Below are 23790 nucleotides of genomic sequence, written 5' to 3' on the forward strand. Positions count from 1 at the left end.
CCTTCTGCTCCCCCATCCCTTATAATACCACCTCGGATCCCCTGTGCTCCACCCTGCCTTCCCTTCTTAGATCCCCACAGCCACAGGGATCCAGATCCCGGCAGGGCCTGCATATCCACTGGCTCATCCCTCACTGACAGTGCCTCAACCCGCTGAAAGGCTCCCTGCCCGGGACTCGGACCTCTCCAAGGTTCCAACCGCCAAAGCCACAGGCTCTCGCACAGCCCCCTCAGCCTGGCCTCAGAGGAACTCCTCTCTCTGTCTGGCTCCCCATCCTTGGCCATCCTTGCATCTATCCTTCCTCAACATTCCAGCTCCCTCCCTGGCTGCTCCTGGGCCACACTCTCCCCTCTCTGTGCCCTTCTCCGGGGAGAGCTCATCTATTTGCAGGCTTTGACCACTGCGTGCTCCTCAGCACCTCCCCATCCTGTGGTTCCCGCCAAGATGTCGGTGTGGAGGTCCCCGTGGACCTGCCATCCCACCGCTCAACCAGCAACCACAGAGCCATCCTGGGACCCCTGCCCCTATTTCCTCACCCCACGGAGAATCAAGCCCAAGCTCTGCTGCTCAGCCAGGCCCCTACGACCAGCACCATGGCCAGGTCCTCAGCACCTTCACAAAGGTCTGCCGCCCCAGGTTCTCCCCCTCCAATCTGCCTTCCACACCATAGCCAGGGTGATGCTTCTAGAGCTGAATTCTGACCCCATTGCTCCCCTGCCGAAAACCCTTCATGCCTCCCTGGCACCCTCAAGATGAAGTCCAAACCCCTTAGCCTGGCATGAGGCACCCTCTGTGACTCACCCTCCAGACTCAGCTCTGGGCTCCAATGCTACAGCACACAGTGCCCCCCAGCTGCTTATGCACCTGCCTCTGTCACCGAAAGGAGCTCTCTCCCAGCCCCTCTGCCTGACTAAGGCCCCTAGGGCTTCGCATCCCTCTCAGGGGCAGCTTCTCTGCCCTCCAGACCCGAGCACCCCAGAGTTCCGATTCCTCGCAGATCTGACCACACCTGGTTGCAACAGCCTGGCTCTCTCCCTCTCAGGACACGTGCACTCGGAGTGTTGTCAGGAAGCCCAGGGTGCAGGAAGAGAGCCAAAAACCCCAGGTGGACCCATAGCTGACTCCAGGGTCAAGCACCAGACACAAGAATGAACGAGTCTCCAGAATTCTGTGGTCAGGAAACTTTCCCATAAAAGGCCAGAGAGTAAATATTTTTGGCTTTAAGGACATATGGTATGTATCATATCTACTAAACTGCTCTAGAGTGAAACCAGCCACAGACAGTACATGTATGAAAGGGCATGGCTGTGTTCCAATAAAACTTCATTTTCAGAAACAGGTGGTGGGCCACATTTGGCCACAGGCCCCAGTTTGCTGATCTCTCATTTAAATGATTCTAGCCTTTGAGTCTTCCTGCCGAGGGCCCAGATATTCTGGAATAGAAACAAGCTGCTCCTGCTATGCTCCTGTCTGAATCTCGGACTCATAAAAGCTGTGAGACTAACATCATTGCTGTTGTTTCCAGCCATGAAATGGTGCGGTCATTCAGCATTCAGGGGTAAGTAGTTCGTGCACACACAAACCCTGTGTGTGCTACAGCTCACGCATTCACAGGCTCTCAACAAGACCCACCATGTGCACAACCCAAGAGATGGCGGTGGGGGAAGACGATTCCTGGCCTCACAGAGCTCGGACTGTCACTGAGGCAACCCCAGCCCAGGGGGAGAGGCGTCATGATGGAAAGAGCACCTGGGAGCCGAGGAATGACCCTGCCTCCCCCGGGAAGAAGTCTGAGCTGTGTCTGCTGGGGTGCAGACAGGGAATGATATCCAGAGAGCCCACGACAGTGGTGGGAAAGGAGGGGCAGGCACCAGGTCCTGTGCTGGGTCCTAGGGCTCACATGGAAAATCTGGACCCAGCCATCAGGAAGGGGGAGGTGCAGACATCCCCATCCTGCCACAAGATCTGATGAGCCATCCCCCTGAAAAAACCCCTCTTCTGGGTGCAGCGGTCAGAATGCAGGTACAGGGGCTGCCACCCCGGGGCTGGGATGTGGGTTCTGTGAAGGTCCCGGACCTATATTTGGAGGGCTTGACTGAAGACAGGTCAGGGTCTAAGGAGCTTCACCCCACCCACTGAGGCTTCCAGGCCTTGCAGCGCCTGTCCGGCCACTGGATACGGGGTTCCTTGGTCACTTCATCACAGTCGATGGGTTCAGGGAGAAAGGGGGAAGGCAGGAACAGGAAACGGGGGCCAGGGTGAGGCCAGGGTCCCTGGGCGGAGACTGGCACACCCAGGCGGGGCAGGCAGGCTGGGGGAGCCACCCTACCTGGGGTCTGGTAGTTGAGCCGCCGCATCTCCACAGGGTCGGAGGAGTGGGCCAGCAAGGAGTCCTTCAGCCCAATTGACTGCTCGTCCTTGGACGATGGGGAGTGGGTCCTTTTCCTGGAGAGGCAGAAGGGTGGTTGGTGAGAACCGAGATCCAGGCGGAGGACAGAGACACGTGGCATGGCCGGCTGCCCCAGAGCTCTGTGTCCAAAGCTCTGCCCCTCCCATCCTGGCCTGGGGTCTCTGAGCGCAGGGGAGCCAGGGCCAGAGCAGCCTCACAGGGTGGGATGGGGAGGGAGCAGGGGTAGGAGTGGACAGTGGGCCAGCACAGCAAGAAAGGAAGGGGTCGCAGAGGCTGGTGGCTCCTTCCCACAGGGACAGGTCACGGCTGGGCAGTGGCTGCTGTCCGCAAGACCCCCACGCTGAGGCAGCAGGAGTCACCAGGAGTAGACATGCAAACAACACATCAGATATGCAAACATCCCAGAGCTGGGCCCCCGCTGTCTGGCTCTTGGGATCAGGGTAAAGGCTCAGAGCAGCAGGGAAAGGCGTTCCCCTAGCTGGGCAGAGTCTTCCCTTGCTGGCCTCGGCTCCCCAGTCTACAGGGACAGGATCAAAGACAGACTGTGGGGTCTATCTGCTGACAAGTGTCCACGGCTTCTGCGCAGTGGACACAGCTGTGTCGGGGAGGAAACTTATGCGAGTGTGCGTCAGTGTGCACCACACACTACACTGCCCTGCAGCCGGCTCTCCTTGCACACAGGCCAGGCTCTGTCTCCTGCAGGGCTGCGGTGACCTCAGACACCTGGGAGCCTGGGGGCAGGCTCTGGGGAGTTCCGAGTCGGCCTATGCATGCATGGGCAGCATCAGAGTTTTGAGCTAAGCCTGCCTCCTGAGAACGGGCACCCCCTGTGCAGGGCACAGGTGGAGAGAGTGACAGCCAGCCCCGGCGTCTGCTGAGCTGACCAGACAGCCGCAGGCCAGGAGGCTTCTGGTCCAAGCAGCACCCCTCCCCGATGGGCCCGCAGTGCGCACGGGGACAAGAAGTGAAGGGGGAGGCGTGTGAAGAGAGAAGGAAGGACTCCTACCTTTCTTGTTTACTAGGTCCCGAGAGACAGGCAAGGACAGAAGAAAGGAACCGTCACTGTTTCCGCCACACACACTCAGGCCCTCTCACGACACAGGGGGGCACTGCGGGCCGATCTATGGCACCCACGTGGCGTTCACAGGGAAGGGGTCACCTCTCCTGGCATACACCAGGACCCAGGTGGCAGTGGAGGGGGCTTGAGTGGGCGTGGGAGTCGCTCTTCAGGCTCCCCACCCAGGGATCTTCCAGCCCTGAACCAGGCGAGCTTGTCCCTATTCAGCCTGGGAGGAAGGAGCTAACTTCAGGTAGCAGGCACTGGGTCTAGGTCAAGGGTCAGGGTCAAGGGCAGGGAGAGACGGGGCACTGGGCACAGGCCCCCTTGGGTGTGTACCTGTGTGCAGACACAAGGACCAACAAGCGGGTGCTGACAGCCTTGTGCTGGGTGCTGGAAACAGGCCCAGCGATGTTCCCATGGCAGCACCACCAGACAGTGGGGGACAGAGTGAGCAGGGAGTGGGAGGGGCCTGGCAGAGCCTCGTGGCCCCAGAGCCTGGAAAGGCATCTCCAAGGATGGGACAAGAGTGCAGTGGAGGGGCGCAGGCCAGGCCGGTGATGATGGAGGGGTGGTGGCAGGGGCCAGAGCAGCCAGGCATCTGATGGACCGTCAGGCTGCAGACAGGCTATAAAACTCTCCAGTTAAAGCCGAGTTTTATATTGAGGGTGACAAAGTAAATCTTTGCAAATACCCTTCAGGCTGGGAGGAGGACAGAGAGGAACGGGCATGGTAAGAAGAGGAGGAGGCCGCAGCTATGCAAGAGGCAGGACTGAGGCGTGCCACGTGCGTGTGCATCACCTCGTGGGGAGCTCACGGTGGGGTGGGGGGCAGGTCAAGTGATATTCACGAGAGACTGGGGGGTAAGTGGGAGGGAGGAGGGTCCAGGGTGACACCTGGACTTCCGGTTGGTAACTGGGTGGGGGCCCATCCCCTGTGACAGGGACCCTGGGGGGAGGGCTGTGAGGAGGGTCAACACACCCTCTGTCTGGGACAGCTGTGGATGGTGTGGTCACAGCGGGCACTGAATAAATGTCCCTCAAGTGAGTGTCTGTGGGCACGTGGACCTGGAGCTGGGTCTGGACCTCTCAAGGCCTCGGCAGGGGAGATAGGCTGGGAGTCATCTAGGGCTGGTGGCAGAGGGGATGCTGAAGGTAGGAGGCCAGGAGGAGGTGGTGTTTTGAAGCTGAGAGACACACAGGCTCATATCCACCAAAACACAGAGATGGACAGACGGACATGGCCCAGGGATGCACCTGAACAAATCCTTTGTGAAGATGCGCGGCTGCTCATCACACCCAGGCTCACACTAGTGGGCGTGCACACATACTGCTTTGCTCTCCTGGCTCCTCTCCGAGCCCAGGAGCGTGCACCCCGGGCTGCAGGCTGGCGTGGCTGCCCCGGCCTGCATGTGCCTGGCCGGGGCGGGCCTGGGGGTCCACGGCAGCTGGCCGTCCACCAGAGTGCTCACCTCTTGAACAGAAGAATGGCGATGACAATGAGGACGATGAGGATGACTGCCAGGACAGGGCCCGTCACCCACAGCAGCTCGGGTTCCTCTTGCTGCTGGGCTGGTGTCACCTGGACCACGATCTCGTCGGAGTAGGGGCTGCAGGCATAGCGCTTCTGTGACCCAGTGGAGGAACAGCAGAGCGGGTGAGCCCCGGGGTGAGACTGCCCATCCTCCAACCCCCAATCCTGGAGAAAGGGCTCTGGGCCGGGTCTCCCAGAACTAAGAGGTTGACCTGGGCCTGGTCAGCTCACTGGGCCCCTAGGGCCAGGTCAGGTTGGCCTTCTGGATCCTAGGGGTTAGTGCCCTGAGACTGCAGTGCAGGTCTGGGGCCTCTGGGGTGTCTGAGACGGTCTGGGGGTGTCTGGTCAGGCCTGGGGTCTCAGGTAGACCTGGTCCACGGGTTCCTTCAGGGAGGCGAGCACAAAGCACTGGTAGCTCAGGTCTGGAGACAGTGGCCGGTTGTAGAAGCCCTGGTAGTTCTTCTTGTCCCCCAGGGTGAAGGTCTCCGGGAGAACGTCCACCTGAGCGGCCACGTATGGCTTCAGCCGCTCCGTCTGCCGCCGGCGCCGCTCCCTGCCGCCCTGCTCGATGGCCTCCAGCAGCTGGCAGCAGAGCAGAGGAGTCACACAGGGGCCTTGGAGCACACGCTCCTGGGCTGAGGCTAGGCTCACCATGCATGTCAAGGGCCTGAGTCTGGCCTGACGCTGAGGCTAGGCTCACCATGCATGTCAAGGGCCTGAGCCTGGCCTGACGCTGAGGCTAGGCTCACCATCCATGTTAAGGGCCTGAGCCTAGCCTGACTCACTGTCCGTGTAGAATCACGCCAGGCACCAGCAGGCAGTGCCATTCCTCCCAGCCAACCTGCTAAGAAGGGGCCCTCTGGATAATCTGCCCCTCACCCTCACCAGAGAGGGCTGGCTGCCCACCACTGCTGGGTTCCACTCGAGCCCATCTGTGGCCTCTAGACCCCTGGAGACTGCGAGGATCACAGGGCCCGAGATTCTCTAGATCTGAGAGATGTCTCTGTCACCTCACACCCCAGGGGATCCTCCACAAACCCCTCTGGGGAGGTCTCGGTAAGCCCTCCAGGAGTTCTCTGAAAGCTCCCAGGAGCCAGCTCAGAGGGCGTCTCCTTAGAGACACGGGCAGGCTGCCAATCAGAGAATAATTCCAGTTTGGGGGGAGTCCCCAGGGCACAGCCAACCAGTGCAATGGGACTGCCATCAGGGCTGCCCTGGCCAGGTCCCCGGGCACCTCGTCCAGCTCCAGCTCCTCGGGCGTGCTCCACTGTGGTGCCAACATGCTCCCTCCCATGCGGTCGATGGGCACCACCATGATGTAGAACCACCTGGGTGGGCAGAGGCGAATCAGGACCGTCCTCCCCTGGCTCTTGCATGGCCAGCCCCGCCCTCCTCCCCCCACCCCCTCGAGACATGTCTGCACACCTGACGAGTGCGGGGTCCTGCACGCGGGGCATGGTGAGGGTGAAGCGGCCGTCCTCGACGTAGGCTGAGGCTGGCAGTGGCTTGTGCGGCAGGAGGTCGGGGGCCGTGCGGATGGACACGAGGTGTTGCAGGCCCCCTGCGCTGCTGCCGCGGTTCATCAGCACAAATGAGTATTCAGTGTTGGGCTGCAGGTCTGCGATCAGCTTCCGCATGGAGTGCCCGTCCACCTCCACGCTCTGCCCGTTGTACAAGATCTGCACGGGAGGGGAAAGGGGGCGCAGGCAGCGCATTCAGGTGAGGGGCCCCTCCCAGGCCTGCGGGACAGGGCTTTGTGAACGCAGACGCGCGGGCGGGGACTGCGACGTGGGCCCCACAGCGGGACTGCGTGTGTCGGGCCAGCCGGCCCCACCTACCCTGAAGGGCACTGCTGACTTGTAGGAGTCGGGCACCTCCCAGCTGAGCAGCACGGATGTCTTCATTGCAGCCTCCACACGGAAGTTCTTGGCAAACACTGTAGGGACGTAAGGAGGGAGGAGTCACCTCTGGCTACCTAAGGGGGATAAACGGGCCTGGAGGGCTCCCCGCTGGGAAGAGACTGGCGGGGGGCAAGGTGCGGGGGATTAGGGATGGCTGCAGAGGGCCAGGACCCCCACTCCCGCCAGCTTCCACTGCACACAGTTCAGCTCCCAGGCCCGGCTCTTCCTCATGGTGAGAGCCAAGCAGGGCAGAAGCCACAGGACCCGTGGTCAGGCTCTCCAGAAGGGCACGGGTGAAGCTGGAGCTTACAGACAGCAGGTCAGAGTGACCAGAGGTCAGTGGGACTCGGTCACGAGAAGCCATGTGGCCGCGCACCAGAGCACAGTGGACCGTGTTCACTAGAGGTCAGGGGGTTGTGGCCCCAAGAGGTTAGTGTTGCATACCCAAGAGCGGTGATGCAGTCATAAGAGATCAGTGGGTCAAGGTCACGAGAGATTGGAGTTGCCCAGCAGAGGTCAGTAGGCCAAGGACAGCAGAGGTCAGAGGCCACACACAGAGAATGTGGCGCCTGTTCACTAGAGATTAGTGATCATGGTCATGAGAGATTGGAGTGTCACACACCAGAGGTTGGTGGCTCACAGTCGCCAGAGGTCAGTGAGTCAAGGAGAGCAGAGGTCCCCAGGCGTAGCCACGTGCCCGCAGCACACACCTTGCTCCACGGGCATGGTCCGGGACTGGATGCTGGGGCTGAGCGGGCCGGCGCCTTTGCTGGTGCGTGCGCGGACCTTGATGTCGTATGTGGTATCTGGCTTGAGGCCGGAGAGCGTCAGGTGGGTGCCAGCAGTGACGTTCTGAAGCTCCTGCTGGCTGTTGATGTCACGGTACACCACGGTGTAGTTGGTGATGCGCCCATTCCTCTCCGCCAGCACTGGGGGGTCCCAGATCAGTTCCGTGGTAGATGTGGTCAGCCCTATCACACGCAGGTTTTGGGGGAAACCGCTGGGCACGTCCTCGGGGGTCGTGATTTCCTTCTCGAACTCCTCGCCCAGGCCGGCCCGGTTCTTGGCAGCGAGCCGGAAGATGTAGGTGGCCCCTTTGTGCAGGCCAGTGACTGTAAAGTGCTGGTCATCCTTGCCAAAATCGATGGTGTTGGGCCGCGCCTCGTCGGCTCGGCGGTACTGCAGCCGGTAGCCCAGGAGCTCCCCGGGCAGCTCCTTGGGCGGGTGCCACTGGAGCAGCGCCGTGTTCATGGCCGTGGTGCTGACCATCATGGTGGGCCGTCCTGGGACTGAACAGCCACACACTGGGCTCCGGCCCTGCCCTCCTCTCGGCCCCACCCTCAGCTCCCGACCCCAAACCCTCACTCACCTGCCCCCGTGGTCGTGACAATTTTGGGCTTGCTGCGGGCACCGTCCCCCTTGGTGGTGTAGGCGGCCACGGTGATGGAGTAGGTGGTCTCCGGAGTCAGGCCGCTGATGGTGGTTTCCTAAAGGAGGAGGAGGGGCCCATTCCCATCACAGGAGAGCAAGGAGGGACCAGACCGGGCCAGCCACCCCAGGCACACGGGGCCAGAGGTCTTGGGAGGGGGGCTGTGCAGTGCTGGACCCTGCGGGAGGCAGTACAGGCAGGTGGATGTGCGCCCAGGAGGACCCAGCCTTTCTGGGGAGCCACAAGCCTAGGGGAGACAAGCTGCTCATTCTTCCTTTCAGACAAGAACAAAGGGCCACACTGTTCCTTCACTGCATTGTACTGTGAATGACACCTCGTGAGGTCCGGGTACACGTGACACACAGGGCAGACAGCCTCGCACGCACGTAGCACCTCGCTCGGCCCTTGTCACACACACCCATGCAGCCTGCGGCTTCTCCTGCACCCGCAGGCAGAGGGCCACCTATAGACACTAAGGCATGCACACGCACGCCACAGAGGGAGGTGGAGGGGCGGGCTGAGGCGCCACCCTGCAGGACAGAGTAGGACCCCTGTCCCCACCCAGGCCCTGGCTCTGTGAGCACCGTATGCCTTGCAAAGCTTGCTGGGGCAGGGAGGAGAGATGAAGAAGATGGGGAACCCCCCACCCTGGGGAGCATACTGTCCCCAGTGATGCCTGAAAAGTCAGCCAGGGCAGTGTCCCCCTGCCTTGGCAGGCCCTACCCATATGCCCATTTCCAGCCAAGGCATCATTTCCAGAGACATGCGGAAAAACACCATGGGAGGCCAAGCCACACCACACAGAGGGAACAGTGGGAGGAGGGAGGGGACCACCGCGCAGTGGGAACACAGCTGTCACCACCAGCCCTGGCGCCCCTCCAGCTCTGAGCCTCGAGTGGGGCTGCTGCAGCCGCCACCAAACCCTCGCAGGCCCCTTCTGCCCTGGCTGGAGGGTCTCCCAGGGCTGGGGCTCCAGAACACACTGATGCCGGAACCCAGCCCCCAGACCCGCCTCCCAGCCTGGGCCTGGAGCAGGTGATTTTTCACTCCAGGGATCAATAAGGCCTAACGATCAGGATCGGATTTAACTCCATCCCCATCTGGCCAGAGCAAGGGCCAGGGCCCGGTCGATCTTGAACACTGGCCTGAAATTGCCGCTTGACAGGCGAGAAGTAAGGATTAGAGAAAATGCCAATCGCTGCTCAGCTCGGGGCTCGGTGTAAATGCCAATTTTCTCCAGATGTGGCTGGTGCCCTGTGGATCTTGCCGGCTCAGGCTGGGAGGAGAGGCGGGGGAGGGGGAGTGTCCCATGAGCCCAGCCTAACCCAGGTCTTGCCCGCGCTCGCACACCTCTTACTTACATAGTCCTCCGACTCCTCTGGCTGCCACTGACCGCGGGAGAGGGAGAGAAAGGGAGACAGGATGTGAAGGACTCTGGCCCTGAGGGGCCTGGCTGGGGGAAGGCTGGTGGCAGGCACAGGCCAGAGGGGTGGCACCCCAGGACCACTCGCCATCCAAAGATCCCAGCCCCTGCCTCACAAGCCCAGCTGGGGGCACCAGGGCTGAGGAGGGGAGACCTGGAGGGCAGAGGGCCAGAGCAACAGGGCACCCTGACATTGAGGGGTTGGAGGGCGCCGCCTGGAGGTGCTTAGAGGGAGAGGCTGCCAGACTTGAGGGGGTGGGTCCTACAGCTCAGGCAGAGGGGTGGGGAGACACCGAAGTGTCTGTATTGTACATGGAAGTGGCTGTACGGGCTTGCTGGGAACAGTCCTGGTCTAAGCTTGCTGTCCTGGTATGATCATTCACATCTCCTTTTACTCTCAGAAGCATACCACTCGGGAAGACAGATTATGCAGTGTGCTCTAGGCAAGTGATGTTGTCCCAGGAAGGGACAGAAAACTGAACCCAGCTGGACACGAAAGCCCTGCCTCTGTGGGTGAGTCCAACCCTAAGTGCAGCCTGAAGAACACCAGTCTGATCCCAGCCTGTAGGACGGGGGTGGTGTGAAGACCCAGACAGGGTTGGGGGGGGCAGTTCTGCATTCTAGAGGGGAAATCAGGCTCCACCCCCTCACGGCCCTGATTCTGGACAGAAAGCCATTCAGCACAGACATGCCGCTGGAAGGGGCGGGGCAGACTGGTCAGCAAGATGACAGAGGCTGTGAGTGCCAAGTTCAGAGTCTGGACCCTGCCCCACAGGCACTGGGAAAGACCCAGTTCCTTCCCAGGATGCCTGAACATCAAGATAGGAAGGCACAGATCTGGGCTGGCACTACTGCTGCTGCTGATTCTCAACACGTTCTTCACCAGGCTGTGGTGCACAGAGGGTGGAGAGAGGAAGGTCCTGGGGCACTGGAGGGCTGGGGGGTGAGAGCTGTCCAGCACAGCACAGGAAGCGGGGCCATGACATCACCAGACCATGGGGTCCTCTGGTCCAACCACCTCACAGTGCTGGTCTGGTATCTGTCCAACAATCCCAGTTGCTCCTGTTCTGGGAAGCTGTCTTAGAAAGTCCTTGCAAGGAGTGTGAGACAAGATATGGGAGGAGGCCCTTGGCCGTCCCTCCTGGCTCGGCCACTTTCTAAGGTGTGGCTGGGCCCAGCCGTGCTCTAGGTTCCTTGCCTAGGGGGATGGGGGATGCCCTTGCTATCCAAGCCAGGTGTAGGTGTGGAGGGCCTTGCAAGGGGGAGGCTGAGAGACAAGAAGGGAAAGAGAAACAGGTTGAGGCAAAACACAGGGCCAGAGGACGGGAGGGATCACAGGAGAGAAGAGAACAGACAGATGAAAATGCAGTCAGCGAGAGAGACAGAAACAGAGAGGAAGGAAAAACAGACCACAGGGATGAAAAGAGACAGGGAGGTGGAGTCAGCGACCACGAGAAACACACTTGAGATGGAGACACACACATGAAAGAGACAAGTCTGGCCAAACAGTCGTGGGGGGCATGCATGCCACTGATGAGGCCTGGGCTGAGCAGATGGTGCTGTGGGGAAGGACAGGCTGTGATGTCCTTGACCAGGCGCTGAGGGGACAGCTGGGCCCTGTGGCCAGGCTGGGGACCAGGCCCCATCTGCTCACCTCCTGACCTGGAGCACAGTGACCCAGTCCGGGTGTCGGGGGCTACAAAGGCGGGTCCTCCACCTTCACTCAGCTTCCCTAGAGCTCGGGCGCATGTTTACCTCCTGTCACAGGAGACTGAGACCAAGAGGACAGTGCCCTGCGTCCTATGGCCCAGCTCCCTCCTAACCACTCAGGACCAGAAGGGGGCACCCGAAGAGAAACAGCTTCTCTGGAGCCGCAGTGGCTGCAGCTGCGCTGCTGGCCCCCCTGGGGCGGCGGGGCCGGAGGGAGCCCATTCCCGGGATGCTTCTGGGTGGGTGTGTCCACCCGCGGAGGCTCCAGGAAGAGCCCTCAACCTGCCCCAGGAATGCAGTCACAGGCCCGCCTTCTCCCCCTGCTCCCTTATCGCTGGGCAGAGTGCACCCTCTGGGCAGAAAACTGAACCCAGCTGGACACGAAAGCCTGCCTGCCTGTGGGTGAGTCCAACCCTAAGTGCAGCCTGAAGAACACCGGTCTGATCCCAGTCTGCGGGACGGGGGTGGTGTGAAGAGCCAGATGGGGCGGGGGGTGGGGGGAGCGGTTTTGCATTCTTGGGGGGATATCAGGCTCCACCCCCTCACGGCCCTGATTCTGGACAGAAAGCCCTTCAGCACAGACACGCCACCAGGTGTCGTGAATCTTCAACAGAATGTGTGGGGAGGGAAGTCGTGGTAGCAATTACAGGCCCTTCCCAGGAATCCTGAGACCCGGTCTCTCATCTGAGCTCAGCCACCCCTTCCTGGGAAGTTCTGGCCCGCTCGCAGTCTCCCAGTGCCCCAGGCTCTCCTTCTGGATAGCCAACCAGTGCTGAGAATACCCTAGGAATCTCACCCCAAGCTCCTGGGCAGAAGCACCATCCCCTGAAGACGGAAGGCTGTAGAGGTGTGAGTGAGACGGGCTGTGAGCCCAGCCCTCGAGAGCAAACATCAGCCCGGCCCGATTCACGGAACTCTGCCGGGACAATAGCCGAAGGGGGGAGGTGACCGCCCCAGCTGTGAGAGGAGGAAGGCACAGCTCGAAAACCCAGCCTAACAGACAGCGGGTGCATTTCCTGCAAGCCACCAAGGAGGGCTTAGGGGTGGGGGGATGAGGCCTGGGGGCGTGCCGACAGAGCTCCACACTGCTGGCACCGGTGGCTGAGCCAGAGGTGACTGCCAGGCTGGGACTGCCACCAGGGCAGGTGGGGCTGGCCGAGCCCTGGGTTGGGACAGCTCGGGCAGACCCAAGACAGAGGAGGGAGTGATCCTGGCAGCTGGCCCTAACCTCCTGGTCTCAGCGCTTCCCCAAATGCCACGGCTTGTCTTGGTGTCACTGGCCCTCTGAGAGCAGGCAGGGGAGGGGAGCGAACCTAGGCTCCAAAGAGGATGTGAAATGCGACGGTCTCCCCGCCTGCCCGCCGACCCCACCACCTCCCGGGGGCACACCTGGGCCTCGGCCAGCATGACGTCCTGGATGATGGGGGCGCCACGGGGCTCGCCGTTCTCCAGCCGCACGTAGGTGACCTGATAGCCGCGGATCTGGCCGTGCTGCTTGCTGGGGACGGGCAGCTTCCAGGAGACGCGCACGGCAGTGGAGTTGAGCGGCTCCACCTCCACCTTCCGCGGTGGCCCACTGGGCACTGGGGACCAGGAGGAGGAGGAAGTCAGGTGTGTGGAGAAGGAAGTCAGGCAGGCACAGCGCAGCTCCAGGGCCATGCCTCCGCACCCCACTACCCCTGATGCGGTTGCCTTAGACTGTCTGCCCTGCAGACAAACGTGGAGGGCTCCCTCCACTTGCACGGGGAAGAGCCTGGGACTCTGTGACCCTCGGGCCCAGGACTGCCTCACTCGGTGGGGAGGAGGGCCAAGGTGGGAGGTACGGCCCCAGGCCTTCGACCTGCCCGAGTCAGCACAATCTGTGCTGTCTCCTCTGGGCCCCACATCACCCCGACGTCTAGTGAGGTGAGCCTCGCTAGTGTCTCCAGCACCAGTCTCCCTGGTTCTCGCCCTCTTTGGCCTCAGCCTTTAGAGGCTCCCCTGCTTGGGGAGCCCCAGGGCTGGGATTCAGGCACAGGCTGTCCTACTTGCTCCATTTCCCCAGGCGGGGCCATTAAGCCTGTACCGGGAAGATGGGGAGTCCCCCAGAGGTGCTCGGGAGGCTGAGCCCTGGGAGTCCGGTGGGGACATCTCTTTCCTAGCCCAAGGCACAAGCCTCCCCTGCCTGCAGTGTCCTGTCGGGCTGTCCCGTGCATCCTCACCCGCAGCAGGCAGCTCTCAGCTCTCCTGTCCCCGGCCCCCTCCCCTCGCCTGTCCCCCGGCGCCGCCTACCGTCCTCGTCGGTGCGGACCAGCACCGGGCTGCTTTCGGGGCCGGGGCCCACGTCCGTGTGAGCCCGCACCCATACCCGGTACTCCGTCCACTTCTCCAGGCCCACCAGGTCCCAGCTGGAGTGCTCGCGGCCGATGCCGTCCACCACGTGCCGCCCGCGGTCCTCGCCGTCCACCGCCTCGTAGGCCACCGAGTACTGGGTGATGACGCCGTTGCGGCTGTCGGCTGGCGGCGGGACCCAACTTACCCGGACGGTGGTGGAGCCCACGCTCACACACGTCACCTTCTGGGGGGGTGCGGAGGGGGCTGGGGGAGACAAATGGGGGGGGAAGCAGGCAGATGGAGGGTGGGGGGCCACAGGCATGGCGAGCGGAAACTCACCCAGGCGGGCTACTCCCGGGGGGGTGGCGTGGTTATTCCCGGGGCCCCTCCAGGCAAGCTGCCACCACTGGCCACTGGACAGCCCAGCTCTCCTGCTAGACCGCAGGCTCTCCACACACGCACACAGACACACAGGCAGGCCTCTAACGCAGCGCCTCACACATCCACCATCTCATATGAAACACACACGGCATCAGACACACACAAGCAACGGGGGCCACGCCACCCTCATCCCTGCTCACGCCTACCACCGCTCATGGCTGTGCCCACAGCTCTCCCCCTCCTCAGGACAAGTGACTCAATGGCTCATCTGGCGCGAGGCGGCCTGAGCCTGTGTCTGCCTGGACAGGGTGCAAGACCCCTGGGGCAGTCTAAGGGAAAGGGCCCATTGGAAGGACCCTCACCCATCATTCCCAGACCCCAGTCCCACTGAGGACTCCGCTGTCATTGCGGGGGTGTTCTCATCGTGAGTTCTGCCACCACCCTGCCCGGGATGCCAGCAGCCCCTCAACCCACTGGCTCCCAAGCCCCTCGCCTTCAGAGCCTTCTCCTCCCTGCACTGCGGGGGTCCTGCCCCAGATGCTGCCACTTTCTACAACTGGCCTCCAACACCCTCCGACAGGCCCTCGTCTCATGGCCCAGCTCAGCTGCTCAGGGTGCCCAGCCCACCTCCTGCCCTGCAGCCCCAGGGTCCCCATCTGCTGACCTACCGTCCTCACTGCCCTTGCTATTCAGCTGAGACCCTCACCACTCATACCAACACGCCAAACCCTGAGCTCCTGCCTTGCCTGCAGCAGGCTCTGAATGACCCCATCCCCCACCTTCTCCAAGGCAGCACACGGGGCAGGCAGAAAAACCTGCCAACGCTGGCGAGAGCTCTATGCGTGCCCACGGCTCCTGGGACCATCCACGCTTGTCGGCTGGCCTCTGCTCTCTGCCCGCCAGCCCCCACCACGCCGCCTGACGCAAAACACCTTCCACCACCTCCACACTCCTCAAAACTCCCTTCCTCTTGGCAGATAACCCCATCTCCTACTCTGCAGAGAAAACCAAGACCTCCGGACAGCAACTCCTGCATCTCTTGTTACGAAACCCACCACCCGGCCAGCTTTGGCTACGGGTTTCTTCTTCCTCCACCCCGGGAAGGAAGGGAGCACCTTCCTGTCCAAGGCCAGCCTCTCCCCTCGCCTGTGCTCTGCCCTCTTCCCCACTTCCCAAGGTGCCAACTATCCTCTTTTCCACACTGTCGACTCCTTGTGGACACACTTCCAATGACGTTTATGTGTGCTCAAGATCTCCCCATGTTAGTCCTCCTACATCCCATCCTTGGCCCCACAGCCTCCCCTACTGCACCAGCTGCGGTGTCCCCTTTCTCAGCTAAGCCTCTGTTTCTACCTCCGTGTCTCCCACGCACGCCTCCTGGGGCTCCAGTTGGCTTCAGCCCCTCACGCCAAGTCCACCCCTGCATGTTACTATAGCCAGTGGTCATGCTCTGGCCCTGACCGCTCAGCGGCAACATCTGGTCTCCTTTTTGAAACCCTCTTCTTCTGACCTCCAAGACACCCCCATCTCCTGGAGTCCCTCCCATCCCTGGTCCTCCTTCTCAGTTGACCTCCAGGCCCAGCTCTGGATCCTGGCCACCCGCCAAGCATCAGCGCCCGGATGGCACACAGCTTCCTGAGCCTGGGGGCCTCGGCACCAGGTGTGCCCTTCGTGCCTGCTTCTGTCTCACTCCCCATCCCAGGGAGTGAGCGGCACCACTCTCCTCCCAGGTCTGCACACCACGTACAAGGCTGCCTCCGAGGCACCCCTCTCCCTTAGCCCACCCCCACACCTAATCTGTCACGAAGTCTGGCCAGCGGGATCCCAGACAGCTCTTAAAACCACCACGACCCCCACCTCCAGCTCCCCTAAGCCGCCACCACTTGCCTACACCGATGCACACAGCCTCTCCTGTCTCCAGCGTGCTGTCAGGCTGTCCCTCGATTTTCACCCTCAGCTAGGCTCCTGTTTCCTGTAAGCCCTGATGCTGTCATCCGGGGGCTGCTCTGGCCATACCAGCTGGCTGCTCGCCCTGAGCACAACCAAGTGCCTTCCTGCTTCAGGGTCTTTGGCACCTGCTGACCCCTGCCTAGGGCTTCCATGTCACCCAAGGAAGCCCCCTCGACCCCTCAGATCACACAAGCTTCCCGTCTCATCTTCTCTCCACTGTTTGTTTCCTCCACGGCACTTTACACAAATATAATTAAAAGCTCATTTGGGTAATTGTGGATTTAATGTCTGTCTTCCCCACTAGACTAGGACCCCCGCGGGCAGAGGCCATGTCATGGTTGTGGTACTCCCAGCAGGGTGCACGGGCCCCGGCAGGAGTGTGGCAGGTGCTTGTAGAATGAATTCAGGAACACCAAGTCACACACAGCGCATTCACACAATCCATGTGACATCAGGGGCCTCACAGGACCATCACATGTCATCACACGTGCTGTCTCAATGCCACGACCCCAACCGGCCACACATACTTGGCCCCATTATCACAGGCAGTCTCACAGATGATAGCTCACTGTGGCCATGTGACTAGAGAGCCCATGGGCTCGCAATCTGTCACTGGGAGGGAGAGGTGCAGAGACCCAGACACCCTGAGACACACTGGTTGGGTCCCGATTCTAAGAACAGCCAATGGGCACACCCAGACCCAGCCACAGTGACAGACATCCTCAGGGGCTGCACAGCTGGGTGCTCAGATGTGGACACACTCACGGCATCAGTCTCACGCAGGAACACAGTAGCACACAGCACCCCTAAGTGCGTGCACACACAGCCGCAAGCACAGTCCAACACACGAGTGCCACACGGTCCCAATGCGGTCTTATCTCTCCCCCGTGCAGCTGGCTCAGTGCGACTGCCTGGCTCATATGGACTCTGGTGGAGGGGGCAGGAGGCAGGAATATGGGTAACAGGGGGATGAGATGTGGGGATACAGGAGGGAAGACGCCGCTGGAGCAGGTGTGAGACACAGCGAGCACGGCGGTCCCTCCATGGAGGGTGGCCGTGGGCTAATGCGACCAGCACAGAGCGGGTGGGGGAGGAGACACAGAACTTACCTGGGCGGGGGCGGGGCTGAGGGAAGGCAGAAAGTGGGCAGGGAAGCAGCGAGGGCAGCAGCCGCCTGGATGTAGACTAGAGGGCACTTACCTGTCCCTCACTTGGGATCCAGACTGAGCCCAGGGCCCAGCGGAACTGACCACCCACCTGGGCGAGGGGAAAGGGTGTGTGTGTGTGTGAGTCCGTGACCCGCCCAGCTGTAGCAGCCGTGGCTCTGGGAGACACTTACTGGACTGCGCTGTGCGAGCCTCAACGGTCGGGGTGAAGACGCCCACCCCCAGCTCAGAGCGGGCGGCCAGCTGGAAGCGGTACAGTGTGTCGGGCTTCAGGTCCTCTACGGTGTAGGAAGATGTGGGGTCGAAGGTCACCTTGTGCTGGAAGAGCAAAGAGCACTCACTGACCACCCTGACCTCAAAGGTCACTCAGAGGTCACCCCCAACACGGGCTGTGGCTGACCCCTGGGGACCCACTGTAGCTGCAGGGCTGGCTCTCTGCCACGTGGCCCACTCAAGAGCACCTCACTGACCACACGGGCATGGGAACACGGACACAGCGGCCTGGGGAACTTGCGGGCTCTGCTGGTGCCACGCGAGCCACAGAGCCGAGGAGACCCAGGACGGACTTAGGAGCTCTGTCCCCAGCACAGGGGTGACGAAGACTACAGAACCACAGAGGCCAGCACGGGTCCCAGGGCCTCAGGGGCTGCGTCCCCACGACTCCAGAATCCGGGAGAGCCTGCCTGGGGGAGCCCAGCACAGACCCCCAGGGGCTGGGAGCACCCCCCCTCTCTCCACACCGCCAGGTGCGCACCTGCTGGCCCTCGTCCTCTGCCGCCCAGTACACCAGCTCATACTTGACGATCCGCTCCTGAGGGGGCAGCAGCCACGAGAGCTGGATCCTGGTGTCTGAGTCCGCCTCGGCCTGGAAGTCCGCGGGCTGGGCAGGCACTGCAACACCCCAGCCAGGCGCTGTCAGCCTGGCCAATCCCCCAAGGGCAGGGGCCCCCAGAGGAAGGAGCCAGGGCCTCGCCCCACCCCCGCCCCGCCTCCCTAGTGGCAGTGTGTGCAGATATGGGCTTTCATCGTCCCAAAGACTGGCCCTCCAACCCCTGGCTCACGGCCTGAGGGAGGGGCGTACCACCCAGCCTGGCCTGCGCCTACCTCCCTGCTGCGTCTTGACCTGGATGGTGGGGCTGGGGGGGCCGTCGCCCACAGCGGTGAAGGCCAGCACGCGCAGGCTGTAGGTGATGCCGGGCAGCAGGCTGCCCACGGTGGTGAGGAGCCCGGCGTCCGTGTTGTGCTTGTGCCAGGCGCTCAGCGGGCGGCGGGAGTCGGGGGTGTAGTAGACGCGGTAGCCCCGCACCAGGCCGTTGGGCTCCTCGGGCGGCTCCCACTGCACCAGCATGGTGCTGGCGCTCAGCATGCGCGCCTGCACGCGGCGCGGGGGGCTGGAGGGCGCCTGCTCCCCCGTGCGCGCCCGCACTGCCTCGCTGGGCGGCCCCCGCCCGATGCTGTTCACCGCCAGCACACGGAAGGCATACTCTGAGAAAGGGCTCAGGCCGCCGATGCTGTAGCGGGTGGTGGCCACGCCGTCCACCTCCTGGAAGGGGCCCTCCGCGCCCACTGGGCGGTACTGGATGCCGTAGTAGGATACGGGCTCCGAGTTCCCGGAGTCCCACGTCAGCGTGACGCTGGTGGCAGTGGTCTCTGTCACCACCAGGTCAACTGGAGGCTTCGGCAGGGCTGGGGACAAAGCGTAAGGCTCAGGGCTGCCTGAGGCCACGCCCCCAGGAGCCGACCCTGCCCTGGGGTTCATCCAGCCAGAGTGTGGTTGGCGACCCTCCCACAGCCCTCCCCCGCAGAGAATCACCCGAAAAGCCCTCGGTGACCACTGAGGTCACCTAGCGGGGGCTGGTGGCCAGGCCCATCAGTGCCTGCAGGCGCCTTGGGTCATTCGGTGTCTACCTAAGTCACTTCTAGGACTGCCTGGACCTCACACCAGCCCTGGTGGCTCATGGAGCAAACGGACCCAGAGGTGGCCTGCCTGGGCCCGTGCAGATGGGAGACACACAGGCCTCTGCGGTGCATCTGGGCTAACCCATTGGCAAGTGTGTGTAACAGGGGAGGGGAGAGGGAAGGGATTTCCTCAGGGAATGGTCCTGGATTTGAGAGAGACGGATGGGGCTGCTGGCCCCACAGACACCATGGCTTGGCTCAAAAGGAGGGGAGAAGTCCCAGGTCCACAGCCAATCCCCGAACAACAGGCACTCACAAACTGAGTGCTGATGGTGCACCAGGCACTGCACTAGGGTTGAGGACACGCTGTCACACGGTCACATCATTGCACTCATGGGGTTCATACACCGGTGTGAGAGAGAAGCGATCAGCGAGTGATAATCGTGGCTCTGGTATGTGTAATGGCAGCAGAAAGCAGGCTGCTGAGATGGAGAAAAGTCCAGGGAGTCCTTGAATGGGGTGATTGGGGAAAGCATCCCAGGACTGAGACCTGGAGAGCAAGGTGGAGCCAGTGACGGCAAGGGTGCGGTGAGGGCAGGGTGATACTTGGGACTGTCAGCCTGCTCAGGTCACAGCAGTGAGGATGCTAGTCTTTATCTTAAAAGCAGTCGGAAGCCACCGCAGGGTGTTTCTCCCTTCTATAACATGATGCTGCTCTGTTGAAAAGAGGACCCACGCTGTAGAATGGGGGGTGTTATCAGAGGGGAGAGTGGAAGCAGAGCACCCCAAGGAGTCTGGTCTACATGCGGCTGTTCCATTGGCTCCGGGCAGAGAGAACCCACCCGCCTTGGCTACTGTTCCCCATCCTTCTTTCTGGTAGGCTGGGAAAGCTGAGGGTCCAGTTCTATGGTTAGAGGGGTGTGTGGTGGATTCAGACCCCCAGGGTTCAAGTCCCTGCTCCATCATTTACTTCCTTGTGACTCTCTGCCTCACTTTCCTAACTTATAAAATGGGAACAGAAGAGAATCTATTTCCCAGGCACCACCTGAACAGTATAACCTGTGCTTTCTAACCAGCACGGCATCTGCCCCACAGGGTCCCAGCACCTGTTAGCTCAAATGATTAAGCCAGTTTCTGACAGAAAACCCTCTGTCCACCACTGAGGGCCAGGAGGACCCCCGGGGGGCACCAGCATGGTAACAACCCTCAGCCCCGCCCGTCTCCCAGCAGTCATGCCCCCCTCCCCACCCAGTCCAGGGAAGGCCACGGGCCACGGCCAGCACACCAGTGAGGCTCACCTTTCACGGTGACCTGGGCCGTGGCCTCGATCATGCCCAGGGAGGAGATGGCCACGCAGGTGTAATTGGCTGAGCGCACCACGTTGCTGAGCTCCAGCACGTTGCGGCCGACTGGCATCTCGTCCTCCTTGGTGAGCTCTTCCGCCCCCATCATCCACTTCACGTAGGGCATGGGTGCGCCGACAGCGACGCACGTCAGGTTCACGCTGCCGCCTGGCATCACCTCCTGGCTGCTGGGAGGGATGGAGAAACGCGGAGCCACGCGGCGCACTGCGGGAGGAGGGAGAGAGGCGCTCACAGGCCGGGCAGGGCATGTGTGCGGGTGGAAGGGCAGGGGCCCCTCATCCAGGAAGCCCCTCTCGTCAGACCCAAGGTGTGGGGTCCCTGGGCCCCTGCTGAACCCCACCCATACTGCTTTGGGGCCAGAATAGCCCCCACTCTCAGGGACTGTCTGGAACACGAGAGATTCTGCAACCAAGCTCCTGTTTTACAGCCTAGGAAACTGAGGCCCAGGATTACAGGGGAATCTGTGCAAGGCCTGTAGGGGCCACATCCCAGGTTGCTCTCCAGTGCCCGCCTCTAGCTGCTCCCACCCCCGCCCCCACCGAGGAGGGTCTCCAGTGGGGCTAGCTGGGGCACTAGTGCGAGAGGTCCAGGCACCCTAGGGTGGAGGGTCCTCAGAGCAGGACTGGGGCAGGGCAGAGGGTCAGCCCGGAAGTGACGTGGCCACCTTCTCTGAGGCCACTGCCTCCACCTCCAGGCCGTGATCCCCAGGGAAGAGATGAGGGCAGCAGCAGGACCACCGCCCAGGACCTCAGCCATGCTCAAGGCAGAGCCTGAGAACCCAAGAGGAGGGGCTGCCTCCAGGAGGGACTGAACAGGGGCCAGAGTTCTGGGCAGGCCAGGGACGTGGTCCGTGGGCAGGATGGGCATGACGATGGCAGTAACATGATGAGGGTGCCAAGCAGACAGCTTCTGGCACCAATGGACAGGGTCTCAAGGGGGAGGGTGGCTGTGCCTGGCCACAACCTCCAACCTTGGGATCCCCGGGAAAGAAGCTGTTCTGCGCTTCTCAGTTCAAGGTGCAGCCTGGAGCCCCCACCCCGCCTGCCAAAGAATCGAGCTTGGTAAAGACATTCGGAACATGCAGAAGGAGGGAAGGCAAGCAAAACCTCGCCATGGGCAGACATGCTTGGCATGCAGACAGGGCATGCAATTGGTGGGCAGAGGCTGGGGTGTGTCCTTCCTGGGCACTCCTACACGCAGGGCTGAAGAAGGCAGGCAGCGAGGCTAAGATTAGACCCAGAGGGGATCACTCAGGGTGCAGGTCTCTGAGGGTCCTTGCTGGGGAGCCCAGGCATGCAAAGGATCCATGGTGCTACATCGGGAACACCTCCACCACAGATGCCAGACTGCTGCTCGCTCAGCCCAAAAGCATGGAATCAGAGCTGGAAGTAACTGCAGACACCACCTGGTCCAACCTGTTACCTCACTACACAGAGGTCAAAGCTGCAACCCCCAGACCAGACATCCAGCGAATCACCAGGTCCTGCTAACGCACCACCTAAAATAGCTTTCCAACACTCTCACTTCTTGCCAAGTCCACAGGTGAATGCCACCTCCAAAGTCCAAGCCACGGTCCTTGCCTGGATTGCTGTGCTGTGTTCTCCATGGCCCCTCCTGCCCTGGCCATTCCCCGACCTGGTCACCGGCCCTCCACAAACAGCCGGCACAATTCCCGTATCTGTTCACATTACCTGCCCTGTTAAAAACTCTCGCACGGAGCTTTGAATGACTCCTCAGCCCTCGCTTTACACAGCCTCCACTGTACCCACGCTGCCTCCCTCCGAAGCCTCCAGGCAGAGCCAAAGTACTGCCAGAGCCACGGCCGGCGCCAGGGGCCGAGTCTACCTCCCCTGGTGCCCCATGCTTGCTGGGGTGTCAGCGTGCCTCCTCCCCATCTTCTTAGAAGAACCACCTCAGCCCCCATTTTTGGTTCATGGGCTATGCGACCCAGATGTGGCTCAAGAGATAGAACCTTTGGCCTTTTGTGAAAACTATTAAGACATGGCTTTTCTTCTCCGCTTTTGGTCTCTAACCTGGGGGGGTGGGAGGCGGGGGACCACCTTTCACAGTACTCGAAAGGACCTGCTTGAGAACAAAGGAGCTACTGAGGAGAGCTGAGGTGGAGACAGAGACAGACGAATGCCTGGCCAAACTGTTTAAACACCTGGATCCAGCCCTGCCTGACGCCAATCTACTTCCATACTTTTAGTTTTGGAAGACAAGGGGTTCCGTGTTTGGTGTTAAGCTCATAGAAGCCGGGCGTCTGCACTGGGTCCACCAGCACCGTTCAGGCAGAGCAGTGCGGTGTGGCAGGGGCACAGGTGGGCCCCGGGGGGCACGGCTGGCAGGAGAAAGCCACAACAAAGAGCTTCCTTTGAGTACTCCCCACAAACAGCAAAAGGTGAGGCTGGGAGGCTGGGACATGGTGCAGGCACTCCCCGGGCTTTGGTGCTGAACCTGGGGCACAGGTCATGAGGAGCGGCATGCCCACTGGCGGAGATGTGGCCTGGCTAAAGCAAAAAGGATCACTAACTGACCAACTCTCTCCATGCCTCTCCTCTCTGCCAGTGGCTGCCCCATCTCCTCCTTGTTCATGGGCATCCAAATGGGTCTGGGGGGGAAGAGAACCAAGAGAATCACTCTTGGGCACCTCCTCTGGGCTGCAGGTTTCCATGCTGTGGATGCGGGCATCTCCCAGTTAAAGAGGTGGGAACCGACAGCTGATACTCAGGGACGTGTTTATAACACATACTGGGACCAGGTCTGTGGGATGAGAAGCTAAGGCCCCTTTGAGCCCTGGCTCACAAGGTGAAAAGAGAGACCCAGGCGGCTCCATGAAGAAGCTTCTGGGTCTGTGGAGGCTGCCGGGAGAACACTCTCCAGTTGGCATGAGAATGGGCCTCAAGCCTGTGTCAGGGACACACCTGCCAGCTTGATGGTGGTCAGTGGCAGAATCTTGGGACCCAATTGGGTCCCTTGACATGAGAACAAAGAGCCCCAGGGGAAGGAAGTAGGTTGTTGGTGGATAAACCTTAGGTCTCAACCTAAGCTGTGAAAAAAACTGACAAGGCTTTACCTCAAACAGTCCCGGAAGACAAGGTCTTCTCGCCACTGCCTGGAAATAAGGGCCCTTGGGGAACTAACATTGAGAAGGGTTTGTTTTTATTTTTAATTTCCCCCCTTCCAGATGCAAGTGGAAGGGAGAACCCCCGGGGCTAAGGATGAGTGAGAGGTCAGAGGTGACCTTTAGGATC

General features: G+C 61.4%; 1 protein-coding gene across 3 annotated transcripts in view; it reads right to left on the reverse strand.

The window, feature by feature from the left end:
* Positions 1–23790, reverse strand: part of PTPRF (protein tyrosine phosphatase receptor type F) — an 83838-nt gene that overhangs the window by 10177 nt on the left and 49871 nt on the right. For 2 of the 3 annotated variants that reach the window (XM_068966785.1, XM_068966783.1), the window contains 15 exons: positions 20471–20740; positions 18378–18959; positions 18028–18164; positions 17447–17591; positions 13735–14040; positions 12853–13046; positions 9692–9718; positions 8271–8388; positions 7612–8190; positions 6839–6936; positions 6426–6679; positions 6235–6328; positions 5370–5582; positions 4939–5093; positions 2330–2445 (listed from right to left, as the gene is read on the reverse strand). In XM_068966785.1, coding sequence (XP_068822886.1) covers positions 2330–2445; positions 4939–5093; positions 5370–5582; positions 6235–6328; positions 6426–6679; positions 6839–6936; positions 7612–8190; positions 8271–8388; positions 9692–9718; positions 12853–13046; positions 13735–14040; positions 17447–17591; positions 18028–18164; positions 18378–18959; positions 20471–20740 — 3288 coding nt within the window. The remainder of the gene's footprint in view (positions 1–2329; positions 2446–4938; positions 5094–5369; positions 5583–6234; positions 6329–6425; positions 6680–6838; positions 6937–7611; positions 8191–8270; positions 8389–9691; positions 9719–12852; positions 13047–13734; positions 14041–17446; positions 17592–18027; positions 18165–18377; positions 18960–20470; positions 20741–23790) is intronic. The other variant, XM_068966784.1, reaches the window with a different exon arrangement.

The sequence above is a fragment of the Capricornis sumatraensis genome, chromosome 2, assembly GCF_032405125.1.
Source record: "Capricornis sumatraensis isolate serow.1 chromosome 2, serow.2, whole genome shotgun sequence".
In the NCBI taxonomy this organism is placed as follows: Eukaryota; Metazoa; Chordata; class Mammalia; order Artiodactyla; family Bovidae; genus Capricornis; species Capricornis sumatraensis.